At 37.0% G+C, this 27169-nt stretch overlaps 1 protein-coding gene and 1 pseudogene across 2 annotated transcripts; both read right to left on the reverse strand.

Moving 5' to 3' along the window:
- The window catches only part of LOC127217561 (RNA-binding motif protein, X chromosome-like), a 28051-nt pseudogene extending 16324 nt beyond the window's left edge, over window positions 1-11727 (reverse strand).
- A 6798-nt stretch (window positions 11728-18525) lies between these two features.
- Window positions 18526-26407, reverse strand: Slitrk4 (SLIT and NTRK like family member 4). Of its 2 annotated transcripts, none has more exons than XM_051178546.1 (2): window positions 26202-26407; window positions 18526-22518 (listed from the first exon to the last, which is right to left on the reverse strand). In XM_051178546.1, the coding sequence occupies exon 2, from the start codon at window positions 22466-22468 to the stop codon at window positions 19955-19957; it is 2514 nt and encodes an 837-aa protein (XP_051034503.1). In that variant the 5' UTR covers window positions 22469-22518; window positions 26202-26407; the 3' UTR covers window positions 18526-19954. The 2 variants fall into 2 exon arrangements, with proteins under 2 accessions (XP_051034503.1, XP_051034504.1); XM_051178547.1 differs by lacking the exon at window positions 26202-26407 and adding an exon at window positions 25201-25367.
- Between the last annotated feature and the right edge of the window lie 762 nt (window positions 26408-27169).

The raw sequence follows: 27169 nt of genomic DNA on the forward strand, positions 1-27169 counted from the left end.
CTACTAGTAAGATGATTTAATCATCAGCAATCTATATGTTTATAGAACACAGACATAATTTCTTATTGTTGTGCACAAACTGTATAAACAGTGTAAAGAAGAAAACTTCATTTGCAATTAAATTTTAAAAGGGTAAATCATGGTGAAATAGCTTAAGTAATGTTGGCCAGGAATCACAAGAACAAATAGGGGAAGTAGTCATGGAAAGATAGATTCTCCTGTGATATACCCCATGATGAGTTTTCTACTTTAGGCCCTACCTCTTGCTTTGCACAGCTGCTAACGATGTATTGTATAATTCATGCAATGTATTTATCAAGGGATAAATCCTTTGATAGCACCAGAGCCTTCATGATATAATGGTCTCTGGAAGCGAAATCTGCAAAGTTCCTAGACTAGTTGTCTGTACAGAAAAGGAAACAACAGGCTTTCAAAGGAAGCCTAAGTGATGGGAGAAAATACTTGCAAGCTATATATTTCATTTAAAAAAATGTTATTTAGAATTTAGTATACATTGATCTCATACAGCTCAACTTCAACCCATCCAAGTAAAACAAAAGCTAAATAGAGCTTATGATTCAATTTTAAAAATGGTTTAAGGACTTTTGATCTTTCTTCAAGTTAGACATGCAGGTACATGGAAAGAATTCAGTACCATCAACCATCAAAGAAACAGAAGTCAAATCCAAACTAGGAAATCTTTGTATTTATTAATATTACTTTTATAGATAAAATGCAATCATTGGTGAGATTGACATTATTGGAATACCTGTGGTAAAATTCAATGATGCATTTTCTATTTCAATTATTTGAAAAAAATAACTAAAAATATTGTACAGGTTTTCAATACAAATTCTAGGTTTACCCCAAATTGAAAGCTCTTTATCAGAGATATACTCCTGTGTTCCTTACATTATTATTCATGGTGATTAAGGCTTAGAAACACCTATTTTTCCACTTTTTGGCTAAGAAAACAGGGTAGACAGAAATAATCTAATTTGATATGAACCACAGGTAAAGGAATCCAGTTGAACAACTAACACCTGATGCGTAGAAATGTTAAATAGAGTCCTGTGATTAAAGGTAACACAGCTCTGATAATGCTCAATTATATGTTTAATTTTTTAATTTTATAAAAATAAAATTGAAATTGTTTTCCTCCATTGCATTTATCATATGGTAAATTATACACTATGTGAATTTTTTAAAACACAGGTACAATATTTGAAAAGATTTCTAAAGATAAGGATGATATCACAACAATGAGTTTATTTGTAAAGGAACTTGATGGGAGATGTCATTATGTATGTATGTTTCTCATACTGGTTAATGAATAAAGCACTGTTGGCCAATAGGAAAGGAAGATAGGAGGGACTAGGAGACAAGGAGGAAATAGGAAGGAGGAGTCAAGATGGAGAGTCTGGAGAGAGCAGTATGTGGCAGCCGGCTCCAGGTAAGATGACCACGTGGAAATACATAGCTTAACACAAATGGGTTAATACTTAAGACAGAGCTAGCCGATAAGAAAGTAGTAACTAGCCAATAGTATAATATCAAATACAGAGTCTCTGTGTGTTAATTGGGGCTGGCGTGGCGGCAGGACAAGACCAGGCGGCGGTAGAAAAACGTACTTGTTACAGGAACTAGCCTAATAGCAGGTATTAATTGGTGCTTAATTTTTCATGATTCTTAGATTCTTATACATTGCAAGCCAAAAAATCTAACTAAGTCAATCAATTAGTTGTGTTTTGTCCTAAATAAAGTAATAAATTTGGTTATTAATGCCATTAAATTTGTAGAATTATTGTTTCCTTAACTCTACATGTTCCATAAGATATCAACAAAGGTTATACTTCTCTAATGTTGTGATTTTATTTTGTTTGTTTGTTTTCAAGCTTGGACAAGCTAAACTATGAGACAAAATCATTCCTATAGTGAGCTGCTAAACTATGAGACAAAATCATTCCTATAGTGAGCTGGCAAGAAGGAAGAGAAAGATTCATCAACACCAGATCAAGAAAGGCATTAGTGATACTTGACCTTTCAATTGTTGTATTACTGTTTTCTAGGACCACATAGGGACATGTCTATTGGGTAAATGACTGCAACTCAGGGTATTGCCTGACTAAATGCAATGTGCCCCAAAATAAAAGCCAAAGCAAAAACTGTAATAAACACATAACAGTGCCTAGTTCCTCAACATATTCCACAAAAGAGAAGTCCAGAGCAACTTTTAGAGCATGTATGCAGAAGTGGAAGGCAGAAGTATGGTAAAGACTAAAAGCCTATTCACTGTTTTTAATTAAAATATCACAAAAAGGTGACTTTTCTTATGTTCAATATTTATGTAATAAGTACTTTTACTTTGTATAATTCAAGTTATTCATATCCTAATCTTTTGACAAATTATTCAGTTTTGAGCCAAGGTCTCACTATGTAGCCCTTTCTGGCTTGAATCTCGCTATGCAGGTCTGGTTGCCCTGAACTCAGAGAGATCTGCCTATATCTACCAAATTTTTATCCACTATTGGTGAATTCCTCACCCTCTCTGGGGAGCAGAACAGGGGCAGCATGAGGGGTCAGTGGGAGGCATGGGAGATTGGGAGGGATAGGGAAATGGTATTAATATATAAATAAGATTGTTTTTAATTTAAATTAAAAATAAAATTAAATTAAAAATAAATTAAAATTAAATTAAAAATGAATACTTTAATATTTTGCTGTGTAAAGTAGCTTACAATGCTTGTAATATTTAATTTCCTAGCTGCCTTATTCTGAGCTGCCACAAAGAATGGAATCACTATAAAATAATTTGAGTCCTATCATAGTGATAAACAAGTTTGTATATGTAAAGACATAAGAAAATTCAATCATTACTAAATATGGCATTACAAAATGATAGAGCCTAGATGCCCCTCAGCTGAAGAATGGATTAAGAAAATCTGGTACATTTATACAATGGATTACTTTTCATTAGTAAACACAATGACATCTTTAAATTCATGAGCAAATGGAACTAGGAAAAAAAATCCTGAGTGAGGTAACCCAGACACAGAAAGACAAACACTGCATGTACTCACTCATAAATTAATATTAAACATAAAGCAAAGGGTAACCAGCCTACATTCTACAACCCCAGAGAGGATAGGTAACAACGAAGACCGTAAGAGGGATACATAGATCCCACTGGTAAGGGGAAATAGACAAGATCTCTAGAGTACATACAGAGCCTGTGGGTGAGATTGGGAAGAGGCTAGGAGGAGGGAGAGGAGGAGGGAAGCGTAGGAGTATATGGTAATATCTTGTTTGTGCAAATAAAGCTTGTCTGAAGATCAGAGGGTGGAACTTGCCACTAGCTAAACATAGAGGTCTGGAGATCTGTACAGAAGACAGAAAGTGAGATGACTGGGTAGAGCGACTATTATAGACAGGAAAAAACCAGAACTTACTCATTTTTCTGCAAGGAAGCTAGTGAGGTAAAGGTGTCTTTAGCTTGCTCCTTCTTCTCTCTGATCTATGAACAGAGTGGAGTAGGACACAGACGCTATAGTTATAGTGGGCTTACTATCTCTCATCTTTTGATACCTGATCCACAATGCTCTTTCATTTCAGAGCCATGTAGAACTGAAAATACCACCTAGCCTTGCTGCTTTGCCCCTAAGATGAAGCAGAAGCCAATTTCTCAATGTTAGCACAGTTAGCAGAGTTAACACAATGTTGTCATAAAGGGGTGAACTCATCGAGTCCTCCTTTTTTACAAACAGCATAACAGATATTGCACAATAAAAATGAAAGCAGGCTCTTACAGAGAAAGAGGCAAAACTGAGAATATAGACAAAGGAAAGATAAAGATCGTGCCTTGAAATCAGACTCTAGGTCAAACTGGAGAGCAAAAGAACCCTATGTTCAAATAGCTAAGCAGGGGGAGGGAATTTCTCTTGCTAAACAGCTGTTGAAAATCTGCACTGCTTAATTCCTTCAACCCCAACATGCCTGCAATGAATCGGAACAGCACAAATTCCTATGGCAAAGTTTCATTTAAGCTTAGCAGCATACATCCACTGATAAAAGTAGGAATTACATTGAGTTTCCATTTAGTTTGATGATGGTTGTTGGTTTACTGTATATTGTTTTTATTATGTTCTGGTATTTTCCAGTTATTCCTGATCTCTCCAAGACCTTTATCAAGAAGGGGTGTTGGATTTTATCAAAACTTATTCAGCATCTGTGAGATTATCATGTGTTTTTTTCTTTTTCAGTTTGTTTATATGGTGGGTTCCACTGATCGATTTTCATTTAGTGAACCCAATTGATGGCTGGGAAATCAGCACAGGACTGACCCAGACCCAATGAATGTGGGTCTCAGTTAGGAGACCTGGGTAGTCTATGGGACCTCTGACACTGGAACTAGGATGTATCCCTAGTGGAGGAATGGACTTCGGGAGCCCATTCCCCATGGAGGGACACTCTCTTAACTTTAACATACTGGAGATGGCCTATGCTCTACACCAAATGACTTGACAGATATCAATGATACCTCATGGAAGGCCTCAACCTCCCTGGGGAATCGATGGGAGATGAGATGTTGGGGTCAGTGGAGGGGCATGGGAGGATGGAAGGAGAGGAAACTGGGATCATTATTTAAAGAAAGAAAAATTTATTATATAATAAACAATTAATAAAAGAAATATGAATTACTTCTGCTATCTTCGGTTTCAAGGTTTTAGCACCAATAACCCCCTTCCTCCCTCAAGGGCCTTGATGATCTGAAAGAAGGTACAAACTCTTGCAATTGAGCTTGTGATCTGAAGGGAGGTACAAACTCTTGCAATTCACTACAAGACCAATGTGGTTATGAAGCATATGTTGTTTTTGTCTGGATAAGAGACATACACATCATCTCAACATCATAAATGAGTGAATTTCTTCACCTCCTACTTCATCTTCATCAAAAAAAAATTGTGTTATCAATTGTCTTGCTTCTCACACATTGGACCACCATACTGTTCTTTCTCCTTACCCTGAATCCAACCATTTGCTTATCTTTGTGTTGCTTCACTCCTTTATTTTCTAAGCTCATATAATCTATCATCTGAAGCAACATTTATCAATCTTTTATTCCATTCTACCAGACTTCAGGGACATAGTACTTCTATTTGTAACAAGAGCTGAGGCAGATCACACTATTATTAACCAATGATCACCCTTTCTCCATTATCATTTATGGCAGGAGTATTTTCTCTGTTCTATTGATGCTAAGCTTGCTTTTGTACCTGCTTTGGTCAATTTTCTGATGCAGCAGAAGTTGCTATAAAAAACTATTTTAGTTGAGCTGCAACTCTTGTGCTTGTGACCATTCTAGGAAAATAGCTTCCTTTTGGGTAGCTAGCTGGGTACAAAAGAATAAGAAACATAATGAAGACAGACTTGAGACTATACTTTGCAAAGATATATACCTATACCAGTCTAGACCACCAATACTATACACCTATACTCTGAAGCAGAGCCTATGAAGTTGACTAACAGATTCATTGCTCAAAGCAATTGAATGATGATATAGACTTCTGAGTTTGGAAACAGATTTTCAGGATATAAAAGTTTACCGACAGTCTAATTTCTAATTATCTTAGTAACATAATAACTATATAATTTTCTCTTTAATTTTTATAGAGTACCAAATCATTTTACTAAAATAAAAAGCTTAGAACATGTCTATTCACAAAACACTAATAAATGCATTGTCTGCAGAAAAATTCAAACAACCTTATCATGACATCCAAAGTTTACAGGCCCTCACTCAGGTTTCATCTTCTATCATAGCCACTAATATATTCATTGATTTAATAAACATTTAATTACTAAATTCCAGAATAAGTCTAATGAGTACAGAGTTAGTGCATGATATAGCAGTGAAGGGCAAGAAAAGTGCCTCCAAATAAGTTGTATAGAAAATGAAACATGATATAACAATATAACAGAATGTGACCAAGAAGAACAACGGTTTGGGGATAAATAGAATATAACATCTCTTTTCAAAAGCCCAATAGCAGAAAAGAATAGCATTTGAATGCAATTCAAGTCATTTAGTTACACAGGATATTAAAAGAAAAAAAAAAGGATCCAATTGAAAGAATATATTATGCTCTGAAAATTGGAGGCCAAGCTATAGATTGCAAAATTAGAATGGCTGCTTAGTATTTTGACTATCATTAGTAAATGATATATTGGGGAACTTTCTTAAAATATTTTCTCTCCATTTGTTTCTTTTTCTTTATCTTTTTTTGTATGTGAATGCATATATGTGGATGTATGGATGTGTGCAGGTACTTATATGTATGCACCTTGAGTTATGTTCATCTAGAGCATTCCACCTTGATTTTAATTTTGTTGATTGTCTTTTCTGAGACAAGATGCATCATTAAGAACTTTGGCTCACTGCAAACTGGTCAGAATAGGTTGCCTGGCCAGTGAGTTCTGGGTATCTCCTAGTTCTAGAATGTGACAAATATTTGTCAACATACCTGGCTTTTTACTGTGGATTCTGGGGATTGAAGTTCAGGCCTCATTTTTGCAAGGGAAACACTTTCCCAAGTGAAATGCCCCCATGACCCCAGTTTACAGAATATGTAAACTTGAGACGATTGTTGCTTCTAAAAAAATCTTTTTTTAGAAAAGTTGGTAATAATAAACCTTGAACATAATGCTTAGATGTCATACAAAAATATACAGGTGTAACTACATGAAATTACAAAATTTCTATATATATAAAGTACAATAAAAACTTATTCTAAACATTGGGAGAAATAATCTGCAAATCATATATCTGAAAAAGGGATAATGTCAAAAATAATATGAACTCATACATCTTATAGCAAATACTAACTTGATTCAAATGTGAGAAATGATATTTTCAAAGAAACATAAGGATGACCAAATATTGCAAAAAAAAAAAAATGTTTACTGTAACTCATCATCGGGGGAAAAAATCAAAACTACAATGAGGTTATTATCAAAGCAAGAATAGTAGTAGGCAGAGCAACAGAATAAATAAAACTCTTAGATATTGTCAGTGGTAATGTAAGCATATACAAGTGCTATGGAAAACAGTATGTAGAGTTCTCAAAAGTATGAAAACTAGAACTAACCACAAGACCAAGCAATCCCTCTGTTGGATATTGTTGGATATACAAATCAAAGTAAATAAATTCAGAACACATGGAGACAAGTTTCTATGTTCACTGTAGCATTTTTTTTTATGGTAGTCTGTAAGGAGTATGGTTTTTCCTCCCGCCGCCCGTCTTGTCCTGCCGCCGCGCCAGCCCCAATTAACATACAGAGACTCTGTATTTGATATTATTCTGTTGCCCTGTTACTTGTTTCTTATCGGCTAGCTCTGTCTTAAGTATTAACCCATCTCTATGTATTTCCACGTGGTCTTACCAGTGAGAGGCGGCTGGCAGTTCTGCCTTCTCCTCACTCTCCATGTTGACTCCATCTTCCTCCTTCCTATTTCCTCCTTGTCTCCTAGTCCCTCCTATCTTCCTTTCCTATTGGCCAACAGTGCTTTATTCATTAACCAGTATGAGAAACATATACAGAATGACATCTCCCATCAATAGTCTACATGGACATGTTGTTGTGTGCCACTTAAATATATAAAATAAAAAGCAAAAGCAACTACTTGAACTTCAAAAAATAAAATAAAAATAAAAGGAAACATAACAGAAATTAACACTTACCAATTGCCTCAAAGGGTGACAGGCAATAAGCACTTGATAAATTAAAATGGATTTTTGTCTATTTTAATTTAATCCTGAAGGCAACTGGAAACCATTGAAGGGGCTTCAATAAGGCTAGAAACTAAAGATGACAGCAGTATCATGGAAAATTAATGTTAAACTATCAGGACCATGAGAACAGCAGGGTAATTAAATCACAGCCAAGCATGTAGTCAATGGGGTAGAAAGGAGGCCATGGGGAAGATACCCATATCTTCCTAGTGTAGGACAAAGGACAAAGAAGGGGTCATGATTATGATAAGAATTCTAGTTATAGTATCCATACAGCTGAGAAATTGGCCTCCTAGAGGCCAATGACTGGAAAACAGTTGTGTGAAGAGAGAATAGTAAATTCACTCTGATATCTTTGAATTTGAGATTCTTGTAAGTTATCCAGATGGATATGGCTGGTGAGTAGTGTGGCTCTCCTTCAAGAAGTAGATGCCCTGGACTAGCCATTCCCCTAAGAAGACTAGGATCACTTACCTTTCCCTGTTTTCTCATTAGCTATTGGCTATAGGTTAATTCCTCTCTCCTCCTGTACTAGAGGTGTCTTTTGTCAACTTGAAATGAAGTAGGGTCATCTGGAGAGCAAACCTCAATTGAGAGAACTATTCCATCCAAAAGGCCCGTATGCAAGGCTGTGGGGGCATTTCCTTAAATAATGGGTGGCTCTAGACTATTGTCATCTGTGCCATCCCTGGACAGATGATCATGTTCTATATAAGAAAAGTAACTGAATAAGCTTTGGAACCAAAGCAGTGTTTGCCCATGGCTTCTGCTTTATTTAGTACCTCTAGGCTCATGCCTGTGTCCATGCTCTGACTTCCCTACATGATAAACTATAATTTGAAACAAATTCTTTTCTTTAAAGGTAGCTTCTTGTCATGGTGTTTGTCACAGCAATAGACAGCAAATAAGACATCCCATATTATCCTCCATGCACCTCTATCAACTAGTCTTCCTTTCTTCTCCTAGCTAAACATCTGGTTTTTGTGATACATTGCCTTTATTATCCAGTATTGAGAATACATTGTTTGAGCTATTCAGTCATTAATATTTGCCTCTTCTTCTGGATTATGAGCCCTGCCTACTTGCTTATTTGTGCTAATGCTTCTGTGTACTTCAGATTCAGTCCAGAGAAAACACACAGTAGGTAGGCAGTAATTATGCATTATCTTGAATTTAAATAACATATTCTGTAAAAGAGTTGTTGGAAGAAAAGAATGGGTGTGTATTTTTCCTGACAAAATGTGTTACAATACAATCCTTTCAGCAAAAACTGAAGCTCAATAACTCCTGTTTGTTACTTGCCCATGGCGGTGCAGGACAAGGTATAGAACCTTTTAAAAGGTACTGGATTTTGGTGAGCTTTGCCTGATGCTCACCTCTGCTGCTTTGAGGTACTGAATCTGGGTGTTCCCTGTAACTTTTTCTTCCTGGCATAACTCTGCTGTTGCTGGATTTGCTGATTGCATGATTCCTGGAAGAATTCCAATATCTTCTCTGTACTCATTTTTTGCTTTGGCTTTGCCCAGTATTTGGAAACTGGTTCTTGTCTATGATTTCTCAGTCCATCCCTGATCTATGCAATTTTGTTTGAAATGCCATCTCTTTCTGTAGGACATAAAGTTCCACAGCTGTTTTGTATCTGTTTTGTATAGGATTCTAGCAGGTCTGATACGAGAAAAGCGTGGCTATATAGCTCAGCTGTCTTTCAACAGAACAAGACACAGATGGCAATTGTATCATTTTAAATCCCAGATTTTCCTTTCTTTCTGGGCTCTTTAGCCTCTTGGTTTTTCCCTTTGATTATCTAGATGCATATATCCACATTTGTATACAAATACATACACATATACTAAGCATTATGCAAGAAGATTCTGGGAGGGAGCTCTGAGTACCTCATGTAATAGTTACAATGGGTTAGGGTTATACCGTGTAATAGTTTGTCTTCAACAAGATTTATGATGCCATTACTTTAGAAAATTTTCATTGACTTCCTCATGTCCAGCAATGTTCCACTCATACTAGGCTTCTCACTAGCTTGGTATTCAGACCTTGGCCTAAATGCCAAATTTGTTCACCATTTTATTCTCATCAGAAAGTATTTTATCAGAAACACAGCAACATCAATGGGATTACTTATTTTATGCCATTTTTTTCTTGTCCTATAAGAGCATAGTCAGTTACCTGTAACATAGATCACATGGGTGGTAAAAATGTCCAATATTTGCTCTCTGGTGCTATGCAGAAATGTCTACGAATAGTGATGCAGCTTCTACTTCCCTCACTACATGATGCCATATCTCATAGAGTTCCATTAGCCTCGTATACTCCCTCCAGCCATTATCTTCAATGACTAATAAGAACTTCTTAATATTTTAATTCGAATGTCATTTCTAACTATCTGACCCTTCTCCTTAGCTCCAGTCTAATATTGAATTAAATTAAAGTCCTTAACAGAATCTTACATGGGAGTCCTTGAGAATAGGCTCAAGTCAATTCCAGTACTTATCTGAGCTATACCAGTTTGACATGTGATAATGTTAAAGGATACTAAGAAAGGCCTACTTTGTCATATCTTCAAAATGTTATCATCTGTTTGATTAATGTCCTCTCCTTTTCTACCTTGATATTATCTCTTTAAAATGATTGTAAATCTGGTGTCTGACTGTGAATTAGGAAATCATACTAACAACAACAATAAAAAAAAAACAATTTTAAACAGAAAAAGGTTTAATGAGTGGGAGTACATGAAGGAGTTTGAGTAAGACTTGTGGGATTCCCAGTGCAGGATGAAGTGGCAGTAGAATGAAGGTCATATGCCTTGTGGGGGGAACAAAGGTAAAAGGTCAATACATCCTGCCTACATCAACATTTAAACATGGTAGTACTGAGTCAAGAGAAGTATTTTATTTGTTTATTTTTCTTAAGTTAAATGCAAAATTAATTAAGCAGAGGTTATTTATTTATTTAAGATTGTGACTATTTAGACATGAAACAGGAGTACAAAGTATAAAGCTGTTAACTTTGAATGAGTTACCAGTACCTGAAGGAATAGGTTTTGTAATTAAAAGGCCCAGGGACCTTCTCATTTATAGTACTGAACTAAAATGAAACTATAATTGCATTTTCAGCCATCATAGTATGCTCTCAAAATCTTAAAAAATTAATAAGATTAAGAGTCAAAACCCTTGAGATAAGAAAGCAGTTATTTTTTCCTCTTCTTTTAAAGGTAACTTTCTGTCTTAGTAGAATGAAATTGCAATGAATATTAATGAGTATAGCTTTTTTATAGTTAAGATAATTTTCACATGTTCTTAGTATTTTGGGTTGATTTACAGGCTGAACTACAATAACTATAATTCACTGGAATAAATTACAATTACATCTAATTAAGGGTCAATTAAAAAAATCTTGGCCCAATTGCAATTACTAAAGAAGAAACAATGCTACCAAATTTTTGTGCTTTATTTATCAACTCAAAGTACAGATAAAATTAAAATTTTGGATAGAGAAAAATACAAGCACTTTCTAGGCTATTGGTACTATAATGCCACTTCAGTGCAGTGGACAGAGGAAGCTGTTTTTCCTTTATAAAATGCTGCCACTCAAAATGAAAGCATTGACAATTAGAGAGGTTATTGCATTCTTCATTTAACAAACATGATGCTTAAAATATACATAGCATTTGGTGGTTATTTAGTTGAAATCACTGTGCATAGAAGATAGTGTTTACTAATAAACTGAAATAGATCAAGTTTTTGAATGTTCAGGATAAATTTTGCTTGGTAATTTTGACTTGAAGTGTATCAGTGCACACCATGGAAAGTCCTTAAAGATATGTCCTCCAAGATCTAGTGTACGTTTTTATTTGAATGTTGCATTTTTTCTTTTCTGGACAACTCTTACCTTGGATACAGAGCATAAAGAAGTTCAGGTCCATGCTGGTTCTTTCTAGTTGCAGGATGCCCTGGAACCTTTATGAAAATTGCAGGTGTGGTTTACTGAATTGTCTTGTATAGCCTCAGCCATATATTCTCCTCGCTTTTCTGGAACTTCCAAATAAAACAAAACTGTGAAATAAAAGTGTTACCCTTTGTATCAAGAGATTGTGGAAGAGGGTGGCAATGATAGATTATGTGACCTTGGATAAGTCACACACACACACACACACACACACACACACACACTCACACAAACACATTTACATATATATTACTCTATCTTCCTTTGATAGTCCTTAAGCAGAGACTATGTCTAGTCACCAAAATTATTTGCTTGGTCTACCCTTATTCTGATAAAGATTGTGCTGATCAAAAGATCATTCAGTGTACTCATGTGAAAGGCTAGGATTTTTAGACTTATTTCTCTTCAAAGAACCATTTGAAATCATATATGCATTTTGGATTAAATAATCAAGTTTCTCACCCAGTTGGCTTTGTGGAATGGTGTAGGCATCTGGAATAGTAAACGGAGAGTGAAAATGCTGCCTATAGGGTAAGCCTTTCTTTAGGATACACACAATGAAGTCTATGGAAAAAAATACAAAACAAACTTGGCAAGTTCAAAGGGGGATTGGTGGACATGGATGCAATTTTAATTAAATGCTTCCATTTGATTTTTTTAAAGCCTTTCTTTCTTAAGTATCCTTTAGTTTAGTTCTTAATCATGATGGTTTTATCCAGTTCACAGTACACATTTCTGTGTAACTGCTTAGTTACATACTGAAAATAGTCTTAGTGAATTTTCATGATGAGAATTGTTGCAGCAGCATTTCAGCAGCTGTACAAAATCTGAGAGAAATGAATATTTTCTGAAGTACTCAGTATAAGGAGAAAATAATAGCCATGTCTGTGGCAACCTTAACAACATGTCAGCAATAATGCACTTCTGTAGTTAGATAGGAGGTTCCATAGTAAAACGTTAATTGTTTAGATTCTGACTTACAACATGAAACCACATTGCAGGCAAATATGGAACACAAGAAACATCTTGCAGAAGTTGACTTTTGTGCTGATAACTCTGTTTTCTTAAAATTATTTTTATATCAAGATGTATTGCAGTAATATTTTTTATATTTCCAAAACTTACAAGAGGAAACTGGCAATGCAAAGTGTGAGGATTTTCTCTATAAATAAGTGTAGCTTTACAAAACAGAAAGTAGTTTCCACTTTGAATAACACAAGCAGCTTCTGTGGGCTAGAGGATAAATGATGAACAAAAGCAAAGATTCAGTGTGGACAATTCACCAAACCGAAGTGCTCTTGAGCATCATAATATTATGTTGGTAAATACATGCTTGGCCCCACAAACCCTGTAGTTGCATGTGTACTGCCACTAGAAAAAAAAAAAAAAAAAACAATCTTCTGAAGCTAGTCTTGCCATAGATAATGCTGGCTGCTCATAACAGCAGAAGAGAATAATCTCCAGCAGGGAGGACTTGGCAAAGCTGGCATATCCTGCTATGGAGCAAAGGGATCCATGGCAGATACATGATTTCCTGGGGCTTCATGCAGGAAATGGTTTATGAAATAGGCATTTGTTATATTTTACTGAAGCACAATTTCTGAAAACAAACCAGAAAACCTAGCAACATTACTACAACATTGGAATGTAAATGTTTATAATAATCTATTTTGCCCAAAAATGTTTTAGGTATATGTATGTTTTTATACTACTTCTATTAAACAAAAATATTATTTGTCTTTATTTAACCAATAATATCAAACGAGAAGGTTCCAACAATAATATGTAACACAAGTCAACAAAGAAATATTGTCTTAAATAAAATTTATTTTAAAAAATTTATTGTACAAGGAATATGTTTCATTTGATCAGTTTATCTGAAAAAAAAATTTATGATAGCTGTATGGGCACTGCATGGATTTCATATAATTTTAAAAGACATAAATCACAATTAAAGTATGGAAATTGAGTTTAATACACACACACACACACACACACACACACAAACACTTGAAGAATTTTCAGCAATTAGGTTTTGAGCTCTCTAGTCACCAGTTTCAACTAAATGGTCCTTCTTTTAAAGTAGTTTTTCATGTTCTAGTAATTGCTAATCACAGCTCTCACCATGGGAGTCCTTATTTTTATTTAGATGGTTCCATATTCATACCCACTACATGCTTGTCTAAGCATATTTATGCAAGGTTATAGCAGGCTTGGTTTGCACCATTATTGGTTTTCTGTGAATAGCATATTATATTCATTTAGTAAGCACACAAATGATGTGCCAAATGAGAAATTCAACAAACATAGAAAATAAAAAAATCACATCACTGGACAGTTACATGACTGAAATCAAAGAATGTTATAGGGCATCAGCTCAGTCCAATTACTACTACATACTACACAGAGTTTATTTTCAAATTTAGCATGAAATCAAGTTTCTCACTTGGGATGAAGTTATCATTGGGGATGAAATAACTGTCATTTACAAACTTTAATCGAAGCAGGAACATTTCAATATTTAATGAATAGATATACAATTTGTGTATCATTCAATGTCTGTTTGTATTACTTTCTGTGTGCATGTGTATATGTACAGATATAGCTTTCCTACTTATGTAAACTAATAAGAAAACACTATCAAATAAAGAGCAAATTATTCTAATTTCTCTTTGTACTTGAGTATTGCTGATATCAGACTAATAAAAACACTGATGGCTACACATATGACCTATAAGAAAAGTCTTTTATTCGTGAAAACAGCATTAAAGTTACTCCATACCAACTCCAGAATTTTAGCACAATTATTCAGTTTACATAAAACAATGATGGAAATATACATTGCAATTACTTAATAGGGAGAACAATTCTCAATATGATTGCTAATGATTTCCATAATTAATATCCACTGCACAACATGGCTTTCTTAGAAGTTTACCAACAGCATCTGACATGATCTACTATTTCTGAGTTGCCAACTGAGAGAAATATATTGTCCAGGTACTGTAAAACAGTGCCCTGTCTTTATTTAAAAGTAAAGGTAGATATTTATTCATTACATATTCTCCCTAAGAATTTCATTCATGACTTTTTAAAGCAACTTTTGTTTATAAGAAGGCAATGTTTACAAAAGTAAACTATAGTGGAATATTGACTTGCTAGCTCTTGGTTCTGGTTTCTACTGTCATTCTAACTTGTAATTACCAAGCACTGTGGAGTTCAAATCTTTTATATTCCCAGTGTCATATTTCCTGGACCCAAAGTATGCAAGTGCCTCAGAGCTTCAATGCATTTCCCCTGTGTAGATATAAGAACAACAAATTAAAAAACAATTACAAACTTTTAGAAAAAAATTAGTATTTCTTATAGGATACAGTAGAATCACTTTATTTTTTTTTCCTTTTCCAATGCTATACTATAAGTCACTGAAAAATAAACATAATAAAGAAAACTATACAATAAATTAAATTCAATGTATACTACAGGAAGTTTTATAATAAAAATAAGTTATTTAGGTTCATTTGGCCTTCCAATTGGTTTTAATTTAACAAAAGACAAATCCCCTAGAAATCTGAAATTGAGAAACAATAATTGAGACCTATACTTGTAACTATTCCTAGTAAGGGACACCACCAATAGTTTAGTTCAGTTAATCTAATTAGTAACCAATTAAATGAACATTGCACATGAGTATGGCCCTTGATTTGATAAACTTGTCTACATCATGGAGTGGCTGTGAACAACTGCCTTGTGCTTGATATCTATATTGTGCCAACTTTCAGCACAGTTTATGTATAGTTGTAAAGCCACAGAAAACTTAATTTATAATTCTGTGAACCCTCTTTGCTTCAATTAGCTCGTGGATATATGATTTCAAATCACCTTATGAGAAATACAGATTTTGAATTTTTTCCTGCTCTCAATATAACTAAGTGCAATTGGTTCTTTTTTTCAACCACAGAAAATGCATCAAGTGGTTGACTGATATTTTTGATTACTTTAAAATAAGCTAACTTAAAAATAGCCATTTACCATATTAAGTGTAAACAACTTGAAATTAATTAAGTTTGCAGTGGAATGTAGTTTCTGAAGCTTCTGTAAATGTATCTGAGTTAATAGATCAGATTGAATACTAATATTGGCCTATTTGAAGTTATGTTGGATACTAAATGGTGAGAATGCAAAAAGATAAAAGTATGTTGATTTTGATATTGTCTGACAACTGTTCTCTAAGAGAATGCCAGTACAAAGGAATATGGATTGCAACTGTGTTTGTAAGGAAAACATCTTTTGACAGAGGCTTAACAATTAAGTTTAGTGTAAACAGTATTATAAAGCTATGTATATTACCCTCAAATTTGAGTGATATAATCAGTTTGGTTACTCTTTTACTTTTTTTGGAGAAACAATTAAAAGATAAATATATTTAACAAATAGTGGCTTCAGAAATAACATTGTACCAAACAATTTTATTAATGGTTCCAGAAAAATGTCATTTAATAAAATCTAATAACTTGTAATTCAAAGTAAACAAAATTCACTAGAATTGTTTTATGCTGTGATTTACATTAGATTTTATAGCATTATTTATTTTTTATTAATTAATCTAAAATAGAAATAATCAAACCAGGGTTAAAAACAATATAATACATATTCTCTACTTTATTTCAAAATAGTAACTATAAATACATTCTTGATATATTTTCTCCATAACTCTTTGGATGCAAAAATGACAACAAAACTGAAAAAGAAAAAAAAAATAAAGATAAAGAAAATCTCACTGTGCTCATTTCATGTATTATCCATGTAAGTCATGCAAATGATATTATAGATTAATATTATCACCATACATTTATAGATTGACTTTGATATTTCTGAAATGCCTGTGACATCATTCATGAGGCCATGCCCTTTAAGATTTATGCATCTTTATGGTGTACAAAACTAAATATTTTTGAAAAGCAACAAATGGTAATGATCTTAATAACTTTTTAATTAATATATTTGTTCATACTGTTATTTAGAATGAAAAACTAAGTATAAGATATAAATTGCCTTATATATTTGAATCACTGACTTTAATAGCTGCTTTCTCATAAAAGTACACAAAGATTTACTTTTAAAGAATTGAATCATTGTTATTGATTTCATAAAAAAATAATTTAAAACTTGATTTATATTACACTGACACAATATATTATCTCACCCCTTCACTGATTTCATAAGATCTAGTTTTCTCTGCAACTGTTCTAACACAGTCCATACACAAGAATATAATGCCAAGAAGGCCATCATGTGTCATACAACGTTAGAGATAATCACTTCTTGGCTTTTTAATATTTCAATCAAAGTCTATTAAAAAATGTTTTACCATGTACGTATCATATCTCAAGGGGTTAAACTAATGTCAAGGTTATAGCTGAAGCCAACAAAATGCAGATACAGTATTTAAACTGCTCTTGTACTCAACTCAGAGTATACACCTAACTACAGTATCATAAAAGATACAAGAAGAACTAATGAAAGACAGGTGCAAATTAGCATACACTGTATAATGTAGGCACAATGACTTTAGTTAAGGAACGTATATTAGCCTTAACCAAGAATTTGTTACTTTCATTTACAAATAGAACCACCAAATAAGCACATACAGTTAAATTACTTTTTTTTTCTTAGAAGTGTTTGAGCATTTATAGCTTTCAGCAGTAAAGTGTGAGTAGCCAATATACTACAGCAAGCTTTGAGATGGTGGCAGGTACTCTTGCCGCTGACAATTTTTCAGAAACCTCAAATCATCTTCCAAACATTACCACACTGAATAAAAAGACATCACCCCAAGGACCTATTAGCCCCAGTGTATGCATGGAGCTTTCTGGTTCCTCCTATAAGTTTTCATTTAAGATTTCTGAATCCACACTTTAATGATGGGATAAACAAAACCACTTTGTTGGAAGGCTTTGCATGTTTATCCTGTCAGTGTGCATTAGGAGCCCTTTAATCCGTGGATGCATGCATGCATGGTAATAGCATATTAAAATGTCCTTATGAAACTGCAGATGAAAATTAGCATTTGAACACACTTCTTTTCTTTTAAGATCAGAAAGCAATTATTTGTTTGGATATATTTATATTCATATAAGGTTTCCACAGACATTATCATGAAACAGAAAATTACACATTGAAGTTTTAAGAGCACCAGCACATACATAGGGAGATTTTATTTGCTATTTAAAAAATCTCCAAATCTATCTCTATATATATGATTATATACCCAAACACACATGCATGCACACACACACACACACACACACACACACACATACTCTCCTGTACTAATGTCAAATTTTCCTTAAAAAATTGGAACAAACACATAAAATATTGAAATTAGTATTTAATAAAGGGATTACTGTTACAACTTTAACTGTAATATCCTTTTGGAAGCTGCACCAAAGTATCTGCCACTTGAAATTCATGAAGAATGCCTGTTTGCCTTATTGGCTACTTTAATGAATAATACAGTAATTCATGACCACACACACACACACACACACACACACACACACACACACACACACACAGGTGGCCAAAAAGGCAATGAGTTTTTGAATATTGATTTGCTAATCAGAGATCTTAAATATCCTCATATCTCAACCCATTATCAAATACTTCATTAATTTGACCAATTTTGATCTAGAACTTAACAGCATATGCAAACACAGGGGCATATCAGTTGTAGTTGTAGATCATGAATTCACGTGAGACCAGTAAAAGTATTTAACACTGTGGCTTTGATAGCCAAGATTACCATGATGTTTACAGTTCTACTAGATTATCTGATAGTGGTCAGAATGATAAAGAACAGGACATTGATGCATACACAATACTATTAACCTTAGTCATTAATTTGTTAAATATTGTAATTAAAACTATTTGAATTAAGCTCATAGAATCCTGAAAAGCAAGACAATTGATGGCAAATAACAACTGCCCCAGACACAATATTATAAAACTAAGGAATCTATTTTAAAATGCACAGTTGATAACAAGTCTGAAGATAATATGCTAAATTCACAAGAATAGCACAGATTTTTTTTTAATTTTGTGGGGCTTATTTTTGTATTTTTTTCTGCTTTTAAATTATACCTGATCACAGAGTCCAAAATATTTCTGTACACATTAGCTTCAGTTTCACTTTAGTATTTGTTTCTTATCTAAATTTATACTTACTGATAAATTTGCTGTGATCAGGAAAATAAGTCAGGCATATTAAATACATATTAAGGAGTACATGTTTTCCTATTTAGTATACAAAGTACTTCATAAATATGAATTACATTACAAAAATAGCTTTGGGTGCGCTCACACGGTAAGCACTTTGCTAATTTGGGACAACCTTTAAGGATTGTGGGTATTTGACACAACTGAGAAGAAACTCTAGTTTAATTTGAGCCATGTTTAATTCTGATAAACATATTTTTCTCTAGATCACCACAAATGCTAAGTAACTCACATTGATTTTTTTTCTCCTTTAGGCTTTTATGTATAGACAGGTAATACTTAAAGTGTTCAAATTTATTTTATAGATATGTAATGCATGGTATATTTTAAACAAGTATTTGCACAAATTAACATTACAAATCCAGCAGTTTCAAGATGCAGGCCATAAATTTTACCAATGTACAAATACTATCAAATATTCTCTCTTTGCATGCTTATTTTGTTTTTTTACACTTTTCAGGTAATCTTTACACAGAGTTGTTACAATGCCACAAATCAAAAGGGTTATTCCAGTTTCACCAACTTAATCTACGTGCAAGATGAAGGACCCAGCTGAGGTACAAACACTGGTACCAGTTTTCTTGAATTTGCTTTACAAATTCACAATCAGACGAGGGTTTTGTATCAGAGTACAAAACTCATTTGCCTCTTGAGGTTAAATTCAGTGTATTTTGTTTATAAAGCATCCCTTTGGCAATAGAGTTTTCAGTATCCCCACAGGACTCCACAGTATAGGTTTTATGTAGTAAAATCTATTAAGGAAATTCTTTTCTACTTGACACATCTTTACAACTATAGTTAATGAGATACCCTTGGAAACACCTGTCTCTATGCCTAATGATAATATAGTATTTGGAAGTTACAAGTCAACAAAAGGCACTTTCATCATTAAATAATGTCCTCTGTATGAAGTTGGATTACATCACCTATATCTTGTTCAAAGCTGTTTGCTCCTCAAGGACCTGTAGGTAGTCAGGAGAACTCTGAAGTTTTGCCTTCAGTTCAAAATATTCACTCTTCCTTTGTTCCACAACAATTTTACTATGGTTACCACCTATCAGCGACTTCTTGTTTTTTTTATCTTGTTGTTTTTCTGGATAGCGGATTTCAAAGCCACTGACACCAATGCTGTTATACTCCTTTTTGCTTTCAAGAAAATTCTGAAGAAACACATTGGAATCTCTGCTAGGGAACAGTTCATCCAGCTCATCAATTGTGCTGAGTCTCTTCCTGGTATCTACATGCAGTAAGTCTTTGTCTTTTTCAGCAGCATTTCTCAACGTGACCTTCTGTCCTGGAGGCTCTGAAAACATGAACCCACTTTCAGACTCTTTCAGGCCACAGCTGTGACTCTTGCTCATCTGCTCTATGGTTTGTGGAATGAATGCTTCTGTGCTCAGTCCATCTTTTTTATTGGTTTTGTGGTCATGCTTCCTTAGTTGCAACTGCATGGATCCACACTCAGGATTCCCCAGTCCTTCATGCTTCACTGTGGGTTTCTTGTTGCGTCTCAGCACAAAAACAAGAAGGCAAAATGCAACAAAGACAGTTAAAATGAGGACCACCAAGATACTTAAGATTAAAATAGACAGAGGCACTGGGCCCCCAGGAGGACTTCGAATGGGACCCAATTGAGTGGTGAATGTAATTGAAGGAGCAGGGCTTGTGAATGGTACAGATGGCTTGTTTAAAAGTTTAGGACATAAGATTTCATTTTTGAGGGACTTCAGTTCAATGTTAGCAAACTGAACAGGAGTTTCACATTTCAGTTCTTTCACAACAATCCCATCATTTAACTTCTCCAGCCACAGCTTTAACGCTACCAAGTCACAAGTGCAATCCCAAGGGTTGCCCTCCAAATCAATTTGTGTAAGAGACTGCAACTGATCGAGCACTCCGCTGACAGGTAGATACATGAATTTGTTATTCCTCAGGTTCAGTCTAGCAAGGGGTGCTCCAGAGAAAACGTAAACTGGCAGGCTCTTTAAGAGATTGTTGTTCAAGTACAGTAGCTGCAAATTGGGCATGGAGTCAAAGGTGCCTGCTAAGATTTCCTTAATCAAATTGTATTCCAAATACAGATACTGCAGGTTATGAAGGCCTGAAAATATTTCAGGGTACAGCCTTTCAATCTGATTGCCATTGAGATAAAGCCTGCGTAGATTGGTAAGATTGTGGAATACTTCTCCTTTGATCACCGTTATCTGATTGCTGCCTAAATGCAGCAAATCCAGTCCTTCAAACTCAGTAAAGTCTGAAATGTCCACATCTTTGATGTTATTGCCATTGACATGCAATTTCTTGGCATTTAAAGGCTTCGGTATTAGTTCAGACATGGACTGTATATTTTTCTCTTGGCAGTTCACACTCAGTCCCAAATCAGAAGGGTGTGTTTTGCAAAAGCAAGGTGCCGGGCACGGTGTAAGAGGAGGCACTCTTGTTTGGTAGGATACAATTTGACTGAGATTTCGGTTGGAGAGGGCTTTGCCTGCCACTATTCCAGATATTTTGGAAGGATTTGTTGTTTTTGGTGGTTTGGTCACTAATCTGTGTAAGGTTGTTTGAGTAGTGTGACCATTGGGAGTGGTATAGCCATTTTCCAGTTGAGATGGAGGCAGAATGCGAACATCAAAATCACTCCCTGTGCCCATGGGACACAGTTCTTGCTTGTTGGTTTCCTTTAAAAGCCTTCCATATAAGTCACTGGGAGTTTCGCAGATAGCTTCTCCTATGTAAATGTTATATGGCATATTCTCCAACCAAGCCTTTAGAGGCAACAAATCACAGCTACAGTTCCAAGGATTATCTTCCAGCTGCAATTCAACAACCCGGCCAATGTGTTCCAGAACTCCAATATAGGGGAGTTTCTGGATTCTGTTTCCTCGTATATCAAGATGGGTTAAAGATGCGAATCGAAAAATATTATCAGGAAGGAATGAAATCAGATTGTCATTAAGAATGAGAACTTTCAGTTTGTGGAGCTTATTGAAGGCTCCTCGTTCAATATACTTGATTAAATTGTAGTCAGCCTGGAGATACTCCAAGTTCTCTATGCCAAGGAAAGTGTCAGCTCGGAGAATCTTTAATTCATTGTTGTTCAAGTGCAACTGCTTTAATGCACTGAGCCCAAGAAAGGCTCCTCCCTCAATGTTCTGCAGTTTATTATTTCCCAGGTGCAGAGATACTGCATGTGAAAAATTCACGAATGTATTTGGATAGAGGATATTTAAAAAATTGTTTTGGAAATTGAGGTGATAAAAATTAGACCAAGGTGGTTTCAATTGGTTTGGCCTGTAGACTGAAACCTTTTCACAGTTGACATAGAGCACATTCTCTACTGACACGCAGGAACACACATTGCAAATTTCCACTGATATGTCAGAATCTGCATTTGTTGAAGAAATCAGGGCAGACACAATCAGAAAGAGCCAAAGAAACATCTTCTTGCAATCAGCAAACAACTCTATGCTTCTGAATAAAGATAAATAATCTAAAAAATAAAAAGAAAACAGTTTTTCAATGTTCATTCTTTGAAAAAAAATATTTGTGCATAAATCATCTCATTGTGAATCCATGGGTACAATCTCCAGCAGTGTACTTTTTAAGGCAGCCAGATTTGCACTCCACTGAACATTAATAACCACAAAAATGTCATATTTTATATATATAATATGTATAAATTTTACATGTATAAACTTAATGACAAACAGTAGGGTAAGGAGATTTCAAATCTAACATAAACCACCAATCTTTGCCCTTAAGCTTGCTATTTGAACTTTAATGCACATACCTATCACATCATTTATTTCATGTCCTCTACACTACAAATATACCACTATTGGTGGATATCTATTCTCTAGGCTTCTGCTAGATGCAGAGGCTGGGTAGAGACTGTAATTGAACTCAGATTTCAGCCGAGAACAGTAGTGGGAGGACTGGGTTTCTTTAAAGAAGACAGTAAAAAAGACCTACAAGGAATGTACCCTAAAAAGAAATTCACTTCAGCTTTGGCACTTAGGTATGCTCGTTGCCATGAATCAGTTTGTTCCTGTAATCTGTTTTCAAAAGCACAGGTGATCCTATGGGGCTCTAGAAAACTGTCAGATTAATAAACAACACCTTCTTTGCTGTCAGTCATTTCCAAAATGGGGTTAAAAAGCTTTTGTCTTTGGATCCCTGGAAGCAGAAAAGGGACCTGCTTATTCTTGCAGTGCTCAGCTGATTTCCAGGCAGTATTTCCACCCACAAGAAATGGCTTTATTGCCTGTCTGGCCCTCTCCTGCTCTTCATTTGTCACTTTGAACCCAGTCCCTACTGACCCCTTGGTTTAAATGCATATCACCTTCACTTTGGCCACAGCCTGTCACTGATGAGGAAAAGGAGTCCACGTGCTACAGTCCTGGAGCAGCTTTATCTGCATAAGCAGATATATTCATTTGTACATAAAGCCTTTAGTTCCCAAACACCCTCCCTTAAAGATAACTCCATGCCCTTGCCTGTAAACAAATGAAGAATTACTTCTTGGAAGAGTTTAATGGCTCAAAAAATTAACCCTTTGAAGCCAACCGCTAAAAAAACCTGCGAGTTTGACGTGTGAGCGCGTGCGCGCGCGCACACACACACACACACACACACGAGAGAGAGAGAGAGAGAGAGAGAGAGAGAGAGAGAGAGAGAGAGAGAGAGAGAGAGAGAGACTGTTTTGCCTCATGGAAAGGAATTAATGGGATACAAACAGTATCCATTTTAGGCTTGTGAATGCAATTTTAGGCTTGTGAATCTTTCCAGTAGTGAATGGGAGGAAGCTGGATGCAATTTTCATACGGTCACCACTGGAGATTAATTAAATAAATAAAATACTTAGAAAAACAATGAGAAAACAGTGCAAGGAAGAAAAATGTGTCACACAGAACCCCCTCCCCCCCATGTTTTTTTCTCACGAGGCATCGGCTAGTGGTAAAACCAAATGTGTCTCAAGGTAGAAAATCCATTAGCCAAGACCCGGGAAGGACTGCATTTTAAGCATCTTGGTTCAGATCATAGTCAGCATCACTGGGATGCAATTTGGTAGTCATATATGTGGGCATTTCCTCTATTCACTGGTATAGCATTATTGTCGTTGCAACAACAACAAAAAAAAGTCATATTTTTTAAACATGACATCACCCAAAACAACTTCAACTTCAATTGTAAAATCAAAATTTTCCTTGGTATTTTTTTTTTTTTTTTGCCTTATGTTGATGTAGCATTCAACAGCTATTTTGGTTCAGTTGAGTCATTTCTTGTTCCTAACCACCCCCACCCAAAAACAAAGAAATAAAAATGCAACCAAACTAAAACCAAACAAAACACAAAAAGCAAGACAGAACAGGACAAAATTCAAATAGCCCTCATTCAGCACAAAAGAAGAAGTAGAAGCACAACAGATGTGAAAATACATGAAGAGCTGCCCTCTTAGTATTCTACTTTAAGCAGAAAACGGGTTGGGGGAGGCGCAAGGACTAGCTAGGAAGTTCCCAAATGCAGTTTCAGAGAAACAGAGGAAGCCAACAGCAGCTGGAGAGAACAAGCAAGGCAGAGGTAGAGTCAACCCACCAAGGAGAGACAAACAGGCACCGAAATGGCAATAGAGATTGAGAGCTGGAGAACTGTGAAAAATGAGGTTAGAAAAAAAAAAAAGTAACTGCAAGGAAAAGAGATACCACCATTATATTCCCAAAATCGTGACAACAGCAAAAATGCAAACCGAAGAAAACCTTATAAAGTACGGGTTGGGAACCCCAAGCCACCTCTCAGACTACCAAGAGGGTCGAATTCGCCTCTCCTTGTTTCCATGTCTTGGTGGTGCCTAGCAAGACGTTCAGCTCCCAAGGCTGCCCAGGACTGCACAAACCTTGCCCTACCAGAGACCCAGCATCCGCCAGAGTGCCGCTCCTAGCGCCCCATGCCCAAGCGGAGAAAGCGAGCCTGCAGAGTGCAAAGCACTGTCAAAGGGGTCCGCAAGTCGACAAGGCACCACAACAGAAGACGTGGGAAACCTTAGCTGCCCACTCCCGGAGGGCCGAGGTGGGGGTGGGGTGGGGGAGAACAGTGGAGAGATCGGCCGCTGTTGCCCCCCTGAGCGCTATCTCGAGCTGGAGTCGACGCGGTTGGAGGGGCCGCTGGCGCTTACCGCAATGTTTTGCCGCATGCCGGTGCCCAGAGCCTTCGCGCAGCCCCCTCCTGGATACCCGGCCCAAGCAGCAGCCTCGCAGGCTGGCGGGGGCGGGGGCGGGGTACTGTTCACGATGTCGCGGGGGCTTTCAGTCCCGCTGCGCACACATTTCTCCGCGCGCTCCCGTCCCACAAGGGGTAGCTGCTGGAGTTTTCTTTGGCCTCTCTAGATCAGAACGTGCAATGGGGTGAGCAAGAGGAAGATATGACTAGTTCAGCCCTCGAGGGGTTCAGCACCCAGGCATCAAAGACCCATTCGCTACAGTCAGAGTGACTCCATAGTTCTGTTGCCTGGAGCTGTGGCCCGGGCATAGCCCCCCACCCCCACCTAACCAAGCTAGCTATAGGATCCTGGTCACCCAGGCAGATATCAGCTCAACATTTAGGAACCTTGCAAAGTGTCGCCCGTTCGCCAGGCTTTGTTGGGCTCTCAGAGTTACCCACGGGCTTTTTCACCCATATTGCATGTCTTGCTGAGTGCCAGCAGTCTCTGAGCAGTCGGCTGGCCACCGCCTGAAACCCACATTCAAGTCCACGCACAGTGCCTGAGAGTAGGGCACAGAACACAAAGCGGAGCTCAGCACAGCAGCCCCAACAGCTCTGGGTGACACAGACCAGGACACTTTCCTTGATGCCCGGGCTGCTCCAGGGACAGAGATATTAAGGACACCCAGATTCTTTTGGTCCTCGAGGACAAGAGATCACGCAGTGGGCAGGCAAGTGGGAGGTGTGTGTGTGTGTGTGTGTGTGTGTGTGTGTGCGTGTGTGTTGGGGTGGGGGGTTAGCCAACACGTCCACTTCGTCTACTCAAGGGCCCCAAAACAACACGACTCCAACTAAAAATAATAAGCTACCTGCTTCCCTCCAAGCGCGCGCACAAGCACTGTGCCAAGCCCAGCCTGGAAGAGGCAACGCGCCTTTCCTTGCAGCTCGCGCAGCCTGGGCTTGAAATTCACCCACCTCTGGAGTCCCAAGTCCTGTAGAGGTCCCACAGTGGCCCGACTCACTCTTCAGTTTCCACGATGGTCTCTCCGTTATTTGGGATCTAGCTTCTTGGTGCAGGCTCGCCGGTCAAACCCACCGAACAGCCTTTAGCAGGCAAGCAAGCGGGCAGCGGCGCGCGCGCGCACCCGGCCAGACACCGCGCGCGCACCCAGACCCTCGCACACGGGTTGCACCTTTACATACACGCGCCGAATCCCCGCCCCCGCCCCCGCCCCCTGGCTCTCACGCAACCCTCCCTCCGGATACCCAACCACTTTTATCCCCTCTCATTCCTGAGCCCCTTGACCCTCCAGCAGACAACCACACTTGAGTCCTTTTCTACCGGCATACTGGGGAAGACAAAATGCTTTCCTTCTGGCATCCACCTCCTCTTTTGCCTAAAACATCCCCCTAGGGAGGAGCGACCTTGATCTTAAGGCATTGGAACCCTAGTTCCCTAACCCGGTTGCACTAACCTCCATCAACCTACCACATATGGACACTGGAGTCCTTTCTCTTCCTCCAGCACTCTAACAAGGAGAGGGACCGTGCGCGTGCACGCACTCGCGAACACAAACACACACTCACACACACACACACACACACACACACACACGCACGCACACGAGGTCTTCCTCTGAGAGAACAAGCAAGAACCCAGGGGGACAGAGAAGAAATTTTAGAAAGCCTTGGTCAAGGAGGTGGGAGTGGGGGCTGGAGCAGGGGACATAGGGTCTTCAAGTCTGCATGGTGGAATTGGTAATTCCAGAGTAGAGGGGTGAATTAACAAGAACGGCATTGAAATGCGCCAGTCATTCTTGGCTTTTATATCATGGGTATGGTACCTTTGGCTAATTGTCACCAGGCAGAACAGGGCTTTGGGAATACTTCAGTAGCTGGCGATCCTGGATGGAACCTTTTTGGGACCGATTTCCTGGATCCAG

The sequence above is a fragment of the Phodopus roborovskii genome, unplaced genomic scaffold (genome assembly GCF_943737965.1).
Source record: "Phodopus roborovskii unplaced genomic scaffold, PHOROB, whole genome shotgun sequence".
Taxonomy (NCBI): domain Eukaryota; kingdom Metazoa; phylum Chordata; class Mammalia; order Rodentia; family Cricetidae; genus Phodopus; species Phodopus roborovskii.